The sequence below is a fragment of the Anarrhichthys ocellatus genome, unplaced genomic scaffold, assembly GCF_004355925.1.
Source record: "Anarrhichthys ocellatus isolate YVR2014 unplaced genomic scaffold, GSC_Weel_1.0 scaffold40, whole genome shotgun sequence".
Lineage (NCBI taxonomy): Eukaryota > Metazoa > Chordata > Actinopteri > Perciformes > Anarhichadidae > Anarrhichthys > Anarrhichthys ocellatus.
The window spans coordinates 4,562,368-4,575,355 of NW_022280070.1; the positions used below are offsets into that span (position 1 = coordinate 4,562,368).

General features: G+C 43.1%; 2 protein-coding genes across 2 annotated transcripts in view; both read right to left on the reverse strand.

Moving 5' to 3' along the window:
• Positions 1-3,806, reverse strand: part of timp2b (TIMP metallopeptidase inhibitor 2b) — an 8,494-nt gene extending 4,688 nt beyond the window's left edge. Inside the window, exon 1 of the mRNA XM_031867991.1 lies at positions 3,455-3,806. Within this exon, the coding sequence (XP_031723851.1) occupies positions 3,455-3,584 (130 nt within the window). The 5' untranslated portion in view covers positions 3,585-3,806. The remainder of the gene's footprint in view (positions 1-3,454) is intronic.
• A 6,037-nt stretch (positions 3,807-9,843) lies between these two features.
• On the reverse strand, positions 9,844-12,988 carry LOC116394641 (galectin-3-binding protein A). Its single transcript, XM_031867887.1, has 6 exons — positions 12,715-12,988; positions 12,372-12,478; positions 11,912-12,118; positions 11,597-11,731; positions 11,229-11,520; positions 9,844-11,093 (listed from the first exon to the last, which is right to left on the reverse strand). The coding sequence occupies exons 1-6, from the start codon at positions 12,888-12,890 to the stop codon at positions 10,070-10,072; spliced, it is 1,941 nt and encodes a 646-aa protein (XP_031723747.1). The 5' UTR covers positions 12,891-12,988; the 3' UTR covers positions 9,844-10,069.

Sequence of the window (12,988 nt, forward strand, 5' to 3'; positions counted from 1 at the left end):
TTATTCAGAAGGAGGGGGGGGGGGGGGGGCGGGGGATGTGTTTATACCGGAATTCACGTTAGAAAACTGGCTTCCTGTCAAGATCTCACACTTTTCACTTTGCTTTTTCACAAAAGTGGCACAGGTATAGTCTACAGTCGCAGAGGATTGTGAAATAAAGTGGAAACACATAACGAGCGCAGCATATGACCGCCCGGCATTCCTCTGCCTCAGCCAAGGACCCAAGGGATGGATTTCGATTTATGAGGGGAGATTTTATATTTTGGGTTCCTGCTCTGGCTGTTTTGAAAACACAAATGGAACTACTTGTTTACAACAATCACTGATCTTGTTTACTCCAGTATAGGGAGAGAGAAATAAGTGCGGCTGTAGTAAAATACAGAAAGCTCAGGTCAACTAGGAGCAGAGGTGGAAACTAACCAGTTGAAACCACATTTTTCTTCGATCAGACTTTTCCATTATGGATTTGTACCTTTACCTCCATTCTGCACTGTATCTTGACGTTGCCTCCCACAACAAGAATACTTTAGGAAGTACAGCAGATGTTCAAAACGGACGTTGCAAATGGCCCAATGATGCAATGATCTCACATAAATGCATAGTTTCAGCAAACTTTGACTGTTCTTCCCCATTTTTAAAAGAGACACCGTAGCCAAGTCTGTAAGTTACTCATGTTCTTGAGTAATTTTCCGCAGACACTCAGACCACAAATCGGTGCAACTTCAGTAACACTTTCACTTCACTAAACTGTCTGATAGTGAGTAAGGGTTCCTCAAGGCAATGTCTTACTGTGCAGTAACGGCATGGGAATACCATACACATTATTTCATGGCAGATGCTATCAGCACCCAGGTGTCAGAAACCAAAAATGCAATTTGCACCCGACTCGGGCACTCTATAGTATGTATATATTTTTTCCTGAACCTAACCAAGTAGGTGTCAGGTGAAAATACCTGAAAATACTTGTCATCCACCACAACCTACTCCCTACACATACTCTGTCGCTCCTCCTATACTACTACTGCTGCTACTACAAATACTACTACTACTGATAAATCTTTCCGCCAGAAGGGGCTTCCTGGCAGAAAGCGTTTTGGCTTGCCATCTATTGCTAAATTAAGTAGAATATTCAACTTGGCAGGTTGTAAATAGCCAAATTGTAGATATACCCTCCGTTATACTGTATGTAAGCCAAGAACTTTGATTTATCGCAACACAATTCCAGTCGCCTAGAGTCCAGAGAACAGTAGACCAGAAACTAAAATAAAAATGTAATTGGAAAGCCTGCAGAGTGAAGGCGGAGCTAGCTGTGGTTGTTTTGACCTTCATTTTGAATGTGCCAGCTCATCGAACATCTCATCATTTCATAAAGTCAGCCAACCATCAATTTGCCGTGTAGCAGCCTGTGACTTTACAAGCTAACAACGTCACAGATTAATATGTTTTGGGTTAGTTCTGTTTTTCCATCTTGATGTTTAAAACAATTCATATAAGTCCAAATGATGGAAAGCCGTGTTCCCTTCTGTTAAAATAAGAGTAATATTTAATGTTTGGTGTATTTGCTATTTTCTGTAGTTATGTTTTGTCTCTGTTTCATTAAAAATAAGTAAGGCCGAGGTAAAAATGCACTTTGTATTATTATAATTATCATAACTAATACTATTGCTATTATTAGTAGTAGCTATACGCTTTAACACTGTAGTATTTTGTAACAACAAATGGTTCAACTCAAGTTAAATGTCCTCCTTAGGGAACTTCTTTCACTCTTTCCAAGTGTCTTTCATGAGCTGCCTTTGAGTACTTAATTTATCTCAAGGTAAAAAGGTAAAAGGACCTTCTGATAAATCAGCACTTTGCTTTACAGTAAACGCTCCAGCAGGAAGGATAATGTGGTTTCTTCACCCTTCCAAAGCCATGGAATCCAATGGTAAAGAGAAACCTTTGAACAAGTCAGCGTCTGTACACATACCACACACGCAGCCAGCGCACAACCAAGAAAAAAAGACCCTCTGCAAACCACCAATTTGAATAGCTACACAGGCTGGTCACTGCCGAGACTCTCGTTAGCTTAAGGCCCGGGTCGAAGGCAGCGACAAGCAGGGTTTTGTAATAAGTCAAAAATAAGAGGGGAAGGATCCACATGACCTTTGAGAAAGAGCAAATCAAACTGCCATTTAGTAGTCATTAAGGAAGTGCACCATAAACCGCTCCACCTCTGAGTTGAGGATGGTAATATATATAGTGTGCATGATCCTGTTGAGCAGTACTTGATCCACAGTTTCCTCACCAGGATGAAATACAGACTTCCATGTCTGAGCTGTTTCTATTGTCACACGAACACTCCACGAATGATAGTTAGAGAGGCGACAAAAACTCTGATCAGCCTCAATAGCAGGCAACAATGTGGAAAAAAAAAAAATGCTTTTGCAAGCAATCGTGTAAAAACTGTTTGAAATATTTGACATGTTGTGTTTCTATTGTACTCAGTGGTGGAAGAGGTGTTCAGGTCCTTTATAAAGCATTCAAAAGATTACTGATGTAAAAAAAGTTTGTATTATCAGCACATTGTACTTTAAGTCAAGTCCATTTTTATCTATATATAGCGCCAAATCATAACAGAAACTGTCTATGAAAAGTAAAATGTCAGTGTTTTCCTTGTTTGACTGTTATCTATGATGTTTTTAGATTAATAATGCCGATAGATGAATTAGTATGTTGCATTTTACGGCTGTGGGTGTTTAAGGTTGTGCTAATCTGAACACTTCTATACACTGTTGGGTAGTTTAATCTACAGCAATGCATCATATTCTATCAGATCATCATATGTGTGTAGCATCAGAACAACGTCTTACTTAAAAGTTAACTTTTCATGTGCGTAGAAAAACAGCCCTGTTTTCAGCTTTGTGACGATGCATTTTCCAGCTGATCCAAGAAGTTGTTTTTTTAAGAAGTAGGAGAATGTTCTCACCACATGCAGGATCACCTTTAGTTGACCACAAACATTCAAAATCAACACATAAGCTCTCAGACAAATGTATATTTCCCTCTGAGATGTAGTGGAGTAGAAGTATAAAAGTACAGCACAAAAAGTAAATACTTAATTAAACTTGAGTACAGTTCTTGAGTAAATGTGCTTATAGTTACATTCTACCACTGATTCTACTGCAGATCAAAAAGTAGGCACATTAAATAAAGTAAGAGTTACATTTCTGTCGCTATCGTGACTCGAGACTATCACCAGATGATTAGAGAGAGAAGGAGGAAAAAGAGAGGAGGGCAGTGGAAAGACGGATTCCACCCTGTAATTGTAAACACAAGAGTAGGGGAAGTTTCCCCCTCTCAGCATTTACAGTTTCTTTGTCAGGAAATAAACGACATGATCCTCGACACTCTGCATTCAAACGGATTAAGACGGACTGCTGCGTTATTCATGGTACTCAGTGCGTTAACTTACCGACGTCTGAGTTGCAAAACGCCTGCTGAGGATGCGCTGGGGAGCAGCTGCAGGCTTCCGCGATTTCTTCCACTCGCCATAGAAACAGGATGGCCAGAGTGACCAAACAACTGTTCGCCGTCCAGGTCATCTTAGAAAACTAGTTCAATTTAATTAAAGAGGTGATGGTGGGAAAAATAAACGAGAGGGACCAATTGAGCAGTCAAAAAAAGGAGATGAATCAGAAACGTCCCCGGCTTCGAGCGAATAAGAGACGGCCCCACTTGTCAAGAGTGTGAGACGCACAAGGCGTGAGAGGCTTATCACTCCTGTAGAAGACTCAAACACTGTGAGACTGCCTCCTCCAAATCTGTTTTCCTCCACCGTGAGCAGCAGCCGCGTTTTATGAGCGCAGGCTGGCGGCAGACTCCTCCCCTGCGAGGGGGCTCAGCCAGTGAGCTGCGGCGGCCCTGCGGAGGTCAGGGGGGTCCCAAAGTTGTCTCACCTTCTGTCACAATACTGTCTCACGAAGAGGTCAGATGGTTGTGTGTGACACAGCATCTGTTAACGCAACCTCAGCCACACACACACACACACACACACACACACACACACACACACACGCACACAAACGTGCGCAACTTCTGTTTTTCTTTAATTTGTAATTTATCATTCAACCGTGAACTTTTCCCAATTCACTTATAATATTTAAATCTATAACATTAACTTAAATTATAACCTCACATCAAAACCTATCAGCAAGGAAAAAACAACCTGAAATCGGGTCGGAAAAATTGGGGTCATTATGTCATTATGTCCGAGGAATTCCCTTATCTCTCAATCTTTGTGAGTATAGGCTACGTTTAGGGGGGAAAAATCAGCAGACAACTATTTTGTGGTTTTGCCATTCCAACAAAATGGAAATCTCCACGTTATACTGGAGATAAGTCATCTGAGGAGAAAGGGTGCTCAGACAAATTTTAAGTAATTTCAATTCAATTTCAGTCATACAGCCCAACGTCATTACTCACACATTTGCCTCAGGGAGCTTTACAATCTGTACAACATACAACATCCTCTGTTGTCAGGACCCTTGATTCGGATAAGGAAAGACTCCAAAGTATACGAGGATAACCGGCTGCTTTTCCTTAGCACACAGACATGAGAGTAGCCTACCAATCTCCTCAATTCTCTCTCAGTATTCGTTTAATGGAAGTAGATATCTGGACTGACCTCCGTCTGATCTTCAACCTTAAGCCCCACTGTCTGTGGTAACAGTGGCCTTACACTATCTTACAACACTTGTGGTGACGCCATACAAGTTGGACAATTTTTAAGCAGTTTGGCCATAATTGGTTGTTCTTCCCTTTTTTGTATTACCTCAATTGTTTTGCAATGCAATGCCTTATACCTGGTTGTTTTGACCACTTGGCAACAGCAGAAACAAGCTGCTAACGCAACACTGACATCTCCAAGTTTAAGTTGATGAACTTGGTAAACTCGTTAGCAAACAGTAGTTTAAGGCATTTACATTCAGCAGTTATGGAGCAACATAATCATTCACCTGGAGTCGTGTGTCTTGCCACCGGTGAATTTAAATTCAATACTTGGTCAATTTGGTCAACTGTTTACGGAAATATCTGGCTCATTAGCTGTTATATGTTCACTGTATTGTTCCCCAGGGTTGTCACTAACTATGTCCGTCTCCTGTTTGGTGCTGAGCAGGTGGTGAGCTTTGGGAATTTAGAGCTTATTCATTGAAAATAGCTGCCGAAAATCTCTCTATGAGAGCGGTGACAGTGAACAAAACAGTAAAGTTGTGAGCCAAGCAGCTAAACAATGAGCCGAAAACTTTATAAAGCTCTGTGAGGCAGAGTGGAGCTGCAGATTCAGGTGATAATTCTCTGTAAATGTATTACGAAAGACCCCTATCACATTCTCACATTGTTAATTTAAAACGAATTGAAGCGGCTTTAAACATATATGTTGACATTTATTTTAACAGGTATGAACGAGAAAATACTGACGTGAGTCCTACAGAGTAGGCTAATCGTCAGCCCACGCCGCACAGTTATCTGCGGTTTCTAGTCAGTGAGAGTGTTTATGCATGCACAGTCAGTTTCAGTAACTAATAAAACACTGTTTGTAACAGATGATGGGAGTAGGAGTGGAGGAGGAGTGGAGGAGTGGAGTGAAGTGACATCATCCCCCTAAATTTAATAGATTCAATCTGGCGGCGATTCCCCTAAGCGTACGCTACTCAAGCCCCTCTGCTCTTATGTGAAAGAAACATTATGTTGTAGTCAAATTCTTTAGTTGTTCCTCATCCCTTACTCATGCACGAAAATAGATGGCTCCTCAGTTGGAAAGTTCACCGCATGCAAAAGCACCTCAGGAAACGGAGGGTCTCAAGAGTTTAGGGGTTTTGTGGCCTCCAGTGTTGATTCTGGCTTAGAAACGAGAGATCACAGCGAGGGCATGGCGTGTTTGATGATTAGAGCCGATGATGAATAATGAAGAGGACTGAAGAGGGAATGAGAGAGGACTGTATCTTCCGCGGCTTCCTCGACTCCCTGACATCATATTTGGCCATCGAAAGTCGGTCTTCTGGCCGCTCTGGCAAATATTTCCACTCTTTTCCATAGATGAGCATTTTTGCCTGGTTGCTTTCCACAGGTCTCTGTGAGCCCACTTGATGTCTGTGTAAAAAACAGGCCGGGAGAGGAGAGAGTGAGAGCAGAGAGGAAAATGAAACAACCAATTTAGAGTCATCTTTGTATTGACCAACGTCCCGTGTGCCTTCTAGGCATTCATTCACTTTTGGAGTAAGAATGGCTTCAGTCAGATAAGGAAAATTCCCAAAGTTTTGCAACCCAGTATGACTCGTTAGCAGAGTGGAAGTTACCAGACACAAAAGACGCACCAATGACAGTAACACAGATGTTGGGCGTTGGACAGGAATAAGGACACATGAAAGGAAGTGACACATCCAAGACCAAATGAGTAGAAATATGCCCCTGTCTCTTTCCACAGTTTTACAAAAAGCATCAGAGGAACAGCAGACTCCTTCTTCTTGGCTAAGCCCGCCTCCCCCTGTCCAAACAGTCGGCTTCCTTCGCACCGAGATGCTGACTAATGTGGTGGGCTCTGCTCAGATCGCAGCCGTGTCCCCGGCTCCTGAGCATATTTCAAATGACCTCACAGCATGACCATTCTGAGCTATTTCCCACCTTGCAACTCACCCTTTAGGACGGGGTTTTACTCGCCAGCTAAGATCGGCATTATTGTATCAACATTTGGTTTTAATTTGTTGAGAGAGGCCAGATTTGTCAAAGAAGTGCAATGTAAGCAGCCCCCCTGTGTACTTTACCCACTACAAACTCCAAAAGGGGCTCAGGAATGGCCATACAGCCCCGAAAATTACAGACTTGCAAGGCCAGGAATACTCTCAAAAGGAAGTGCCCAGCAAGATGGTAAAAAGAGGGTCTCATTGCGGGAACTGGTGGGTGCTGTGGCAGTGACCCACATCCTCTGACTCCCATCTCCTCTGCCCTGGTGCCTGCACCCATCCCACATGACCTGACCAACACGTAGCTTGTTGACCATCCATTCTCTGCTGCATGTCTGCCTCTGTTGTGATCTCACCGGCTCAGGGGTAATTCCCATAATTTTCCATTCATCGGTGCACAGCTATTCGTATTTTATTGGTGACAATGTGAGACAATGAATCAGCTTCAGCATCTCAGGGTTAGGAGGAAAATATCTGCTTGAAAAAAAACAAAGAACAACACAATCCCACCACCACAGACTCTGAGGACAAATGGTCTGGACTGTCCTCAAGTACGGCGTCACAGTGTCACTGAGTCACCTCAGTGAGTCTGCTGGTAACGTCCACAAAGCATCGTCAGTGGTTTGAGTGGAAATGTTGCTGCACCCTGAAAAAGCGAATTGTCACTTTTACGTAACAGAGCCATCTGGTAAACGAACGTGGACATTATTGTACAGGATGCTGATGAACAATTTAAACTGCAGAGCAAACAAAAAGAGCAAACACAAAGATTGCAGCTGATCAAGCTTTATTATTGATCATAGTTAAGAAGCAGTAATTGATTTTTTTGCGGGGGCTGTTTGAGGAATATATCTACACAATGACAAAAAAAATCTATTTCCTCATACTTTTATATCAGAATTCAATTATCTTTTTTTCCTGTAAAACTAAATATGAAACTTGTTAACGGAAACTACCAGTTTCAATAAAATCATGACATCCATCCATCAATCAATGTTCAACTTTTAGCGACAGGTGTGTGTCTGTGTGTGTGGAGTAGGATATTCTAATATATCCCTGTTATTTATTCATTATTTATCCCTTTCTGAAATATTTAGTTCTACTGAGCAACACCTCACAGTACAGGAGCTAAATACGCCCTAACGTCCGTTTCACTGGGACTTTAAGCTCCGCTTGGCTCTCCACCAGCTCCAGAGGGAAACACCAGGCTCCTTAGATGCTAAACGATCCACTACGTACACCAGCTATAGTTTCTAACTTTATGTGTCTGTGATTTAGTGCTGGAAAGGCAGCGTGTGATTGGCTTATCTGTGCTTTTTTGTTGCAGAAAACAGCTGCCTGCTGCTGCTGGAAGAGGCGGATGAGAGTAAATTTGCAGGCCTTTTAAGATATGAAAATCATTTTCAGTGCGGATTTAAGTTTAAGTACATAATGCTGAATTCCACTGACACAAGTATTCTCCATTTCATTGTGTGTGACCACAACACAATTTTTGGGAGGGTATTGGAGTTCAAGCTGTTAGATTTTTCACTAAATCCCAAAGAAAAGTGGGGCCAACCAAACAAACAGAGCATGTCATGACTTGTGGGGGCAATTATTTGTGGGCTAAAAAGACACAATAGTGAAAATACAGCCAGATGTTATACTCGCAGCAAAACAAGTGATAACACAGCAGAACTTTCCTTCTTACCCGGATAAACACATTACATTGTGAACACAACCTGGCATGAGATTACTTGTAATTCACCCGTGCTATGCAGCACTCTCTCCTGCGTCCGACTAAAGCATTGCTGTGAATTTCCTGAACCATGAGTGCACGTGGAGGAGTCTTCTTTAATTGAATATATACGGTGATAATGCAATGAACAACCCAAGCATCTGATCAGTCATCTTATGTCATCATGTCATGTTTTTAGTGCGCAAACAGTCAGTCACACTTCTCAGAAACCCCACAAGTCACCGTGTGTTAGCTTGTTATGTGTGGCTGTCTAACCCACCTGTCCAGGCATGTACACGCACCCATGTTGTCAAAGTGTGACTGTCAGTTAATTGTGTGTGTGGGGACTTGAAGACAGTCTGAAAACACAATTGCTTGGGGAAGATTCCATGATTCACGAAGAGGAAACTGATTACACGCTGAATCAGACCCCTGTAATCACAAAACCCTCTTTCGCACGACGTTGATTGAAGCCGACCTGTTTGAAGTTTGTTGTTTTCATTCTGTTGGGGAAAAGTGTGACGATGAACGAACGTGACTTTGATGTGTTTTCACACGGAGGATAACCAAACTGGAACTATTTCAGCAAGAACACAATGCTGAAGAGGTCAGGGCAGATACACCTTGTTAGTTCAAGGATTAGTTCAACATTTTGGGGGATATGTAACTCGGTCTCGTGAGGAGAGTGGGATGAGGATCAATACTGTTTAAATATGTTTGCACATCTTAGCACAGAGAATGTAAACAGGGTGAAATAGCTGGCCTGGTTGTGTCTGAAGGTAAAAAGATCTGCCCACCAGCACCTCTTAAAATCACTAATTATCACATTATATTATTCATCATTAGCTTATTGTTTAATATTTACAAAACACAGCATGTAAAAATGACAAGTCAACGTTTTATGGTGGGTTGTGTGCCACATTTTGTCTTGCCAGGGAACCAGCAGAGACTCCAGGAAGTCGGTCTGATCACAGAGAAGAAGTAATTTGGAACATAACACTTTATTAGTGCTTTATTTTGAGGTGTTGTTAAAGGGGATTCTATAACAATTATTAACAGACCAGCCCCCCCCCCCCCCCTGTTTTCAGTCTTTGTGCTAGCTAACTGACTGTCAGCAGTCAAACACTAAAGTGATAGTGATCTTACCTTCTATCTCTCCAGCAGATATTAAAGCATATTTCCTAAAATGTTCAACTTATTCCTTTAAACTTGTATTTCAATGACATTTAGCAGAAATCCTGGAAGATTATTTCCTTTTTTCTCCTGCACAAATATCCAATATTGTTCCCTGACAGACCTCCATGTCGCTGATTTTTCATTTTGTGTGTCTCACACATCTGGATGAACCTGAAGTTAGGATTTATATATTGCTGTTGGTTTTGTGAAGAACAGACACACGCAGAAAAGGATCTAGATATGACTTCATTTATTTTGCCGTTAAAAAAAAAAAAAAAAACAGTAAATGATTCTTGATATGAAATAAATCACAGCCAGATGACACATTTGTAGCTCATCAATGAAGATTTATGAAAAAGAAAAAAATCACATAATATTGTATCATCATTGCAACCTATTGAATAATACGCAGACAAATTGATCAGAATATATTGAGCCTGGCGCTGCTTTTGGATCAGACATACTCCGGCCTGACTACAAAGCGGTAGGTGTATTGGTCATCAGGACAGGGATAGGTAAGAACCGGGGTCCCATTCAGGGTCGCCATGTTGTTCTTGAAGTCCTGAACCTGGCAGATGTACTTGCCTTGGCACATCAGCAGGAGACGATTACGAAACAGGATGTTGCTCCATTCAGTGAGGCGGTTTTGAGGCGCCAGCCTCGCTGAAGGGAACGACTCGCATCTCACGCCGCGGTTTGAACATTCGTGTTGGTACTTGAAGACATTTGCCTCCCAGCGAATCTTGTTGCCCTTGAAGATCAGGCTGTTGTGGACGGGTGTGTTGAGCCACGTGGTGGGGGTAGAATCGCGTTGATTGCGATACATGTAGCGGTTTTGGAGGAGAGTCAGATCGATGCTCCATGGCTCAGCGGTGTAGATCCTCGGATGGTAATCCTCATCTTCTCTGTCGAACTTGGGGTTGGACATCAGATTGCTGAAGAGCAGAACATTAAACTGGAAGGCTTTCAACACCATTTCCCGATACATATTCCTATGAGTGCTGTAGAGAGAGGAGTTGGACTCCAGGTCATACAGTGCCTCAGCGGGGATCATGGGGAAACGAACGCGGCTCAACAGGTCAGCCTGGGTTTTCCAACTGGTCGAGTTGCCCTTCTCTGTGATCCAGCTCTCCACAGTCTGAAGCAGAAAATATTCATCCGGCACCACCAGGTCTGAGCGCAGCAGGAGGGATCCGAACAGTCCAACGGAGAGTCGGGTCCAAGCAGGGGAGGTGGTCAGATTTTGGTAGTTCCAGGCTAGATACTGAATACAGTTCTCTTGGAGGACAAAGTCCCCAGTCTCCGATGCATATTCGTAAAGGGACAGCTGCGTGTGGAACGAGGCGTCCTCTGGGAGGATTTTGGTGAACAGCCGGCCTGCTTCCTCCATCAGCTGCTTCACCCCAAACGTATAAGCCATCCAGTGGAGGCACTGCACGGAGGAGAAGGTCACATCCACCTTGCGGGTGTAAATGTACCTAATGAGAAAGAGCATTTGTTAGATTCAAGCGATTGTGCTTTCTATTTACGAGCTCACAAAAAACACCTGGGTGATAGTAATGGGAATTCTGCATCTTAAACCAATTCTCGTCATCACAGCGGTGTCATCAAACCTGATGAAGGAGGAGAAATGCGGTAGGCAAGCGTGGCCGACGTCGACCGTGATGCCGGTGGTCCCCTCCGAGGCGTTGAAGAGTGGGAACTGTGAGAGGATCAATTTGTGTGCGCAAATCGTCGAACCAAAGACCTCCGGCGCCCCGCCTTCCTCCGTGTTTCCAGTCGCGCTCTGGACTGAGATGGAGAAGTCACAGCCGATCGCGCTGTCGAAGAGCAGGCCGCGCTCATCGGACAGACTGATGCTGTGGTCCAGCGAGTATGGAGAATCTCTGCTGGTCACATTTGAGCCTGGAAGCACAAATCATCGGGATGAACATTTGATAAGAGCACGAAAGAGCCCGAAGAGGGTTTTTCGATTACGCACCGCTCTGTTCACAAATAACTCCCACGTCCTCTTTGTGGCTGCAGTCGGTCGCTGCCCAGCTTGTGAAAGCACACGTAGAGAGATAATTCTCTGTGCCTTTACATCTCAGATCATCCAGCCAAATAGGTCCGGACGCTATGATGAAAAAATTAAAAAAAAAAAAAAAGGGAACACGTTTGTTATGGCAGAAACACATTAAACGGTGACCTTTCTGACAGCTGAGCTTTGTGGCTTTGGTATCAAATCACAGCTTCCTCCCACATTTACAATAATGTCACTGCCCTCTGGTGGGGGATGAGCGGAAGTAGAAGGCACCTTTTCCGTAGTCTTTCCCAATGACAACAGATTTGGCTCCGGGGAAGCCGAGCTGGCGACAAACCACCTGGGCCTCAGCCACGTCCCAGTCGTCGTCACACACCGTTCCCCATTTCCCCTCGTGGTAGATTTCCACACGGCCGTCGGCAACACCGCCGCCAAACAGCCTCACGTCACCTTCCTGCAGCACAGGGTTCCTTTTTCTATCTGTATGACAACACAGGCTCGGGATATTTAACCTTGGCCGTGACAGCAGAGAGGTCACATAAACATTTGTATATAATCTACAGGCTACAGATGTATTTGTAAAAGCACAAACTGTAATAGGCATTGCCTGGATTACAGCTCTACAATGAAAACTAGTTTATTATCAAGACTGTATCCTGTCCGTAGAATGAATTTCAGGGTGTAAGCGTTGTATTTGTTTTCACACAAATGAGATATGCTTCGGATGACTCACCAAACAGGTTGAATTTGAATGCACTCCCAGAGACATGGAGAAGTAGCAGAAGCCACACAGTGAATAGGTTTCGATGTACGAGCATTTTCAACCACAAGTGAAGGAGTCTGACAAAGAAGAGGCAATGTGAGCAATATGCACGACTTCACTTTACAATTCAAAAACGATGGCTGCGATGAGTAGAACTGTAATTTTGGTCTTATTGCGTATAAATCAATTTATTCATTAAGATGGAATGAAATTCATTTTAACCGACTATACTAAATGTGTGCAATAAAAGTTAAAAGGTCAAACCTAAAAGACAAAGTGTGCCAAGTCCTCACATATAATAAAAGCACATTACCTTCTTCCCTTCTGGTTGCAAAGTGATGTTGTCCAAAAATGTGCTTCTCTCTTCTGAAGTCTGCGACAACAAATCTCCTTTTTAAAGTCCTGCCAAAAACAGGGTTCACTTCTCCATTCCCACTGCTTTGCCGCAAGTTTCGTTTCACACTGAAGCAGACAATCAGGGTGTTGCATAAAGGTTTTCGGTACGTTGACCCGTCCCGACTTGTTTGAGGACAACGTCTAACGTTTGTTGAACTAGAACAAAGCCACATGACTTAAACGACAGGAGT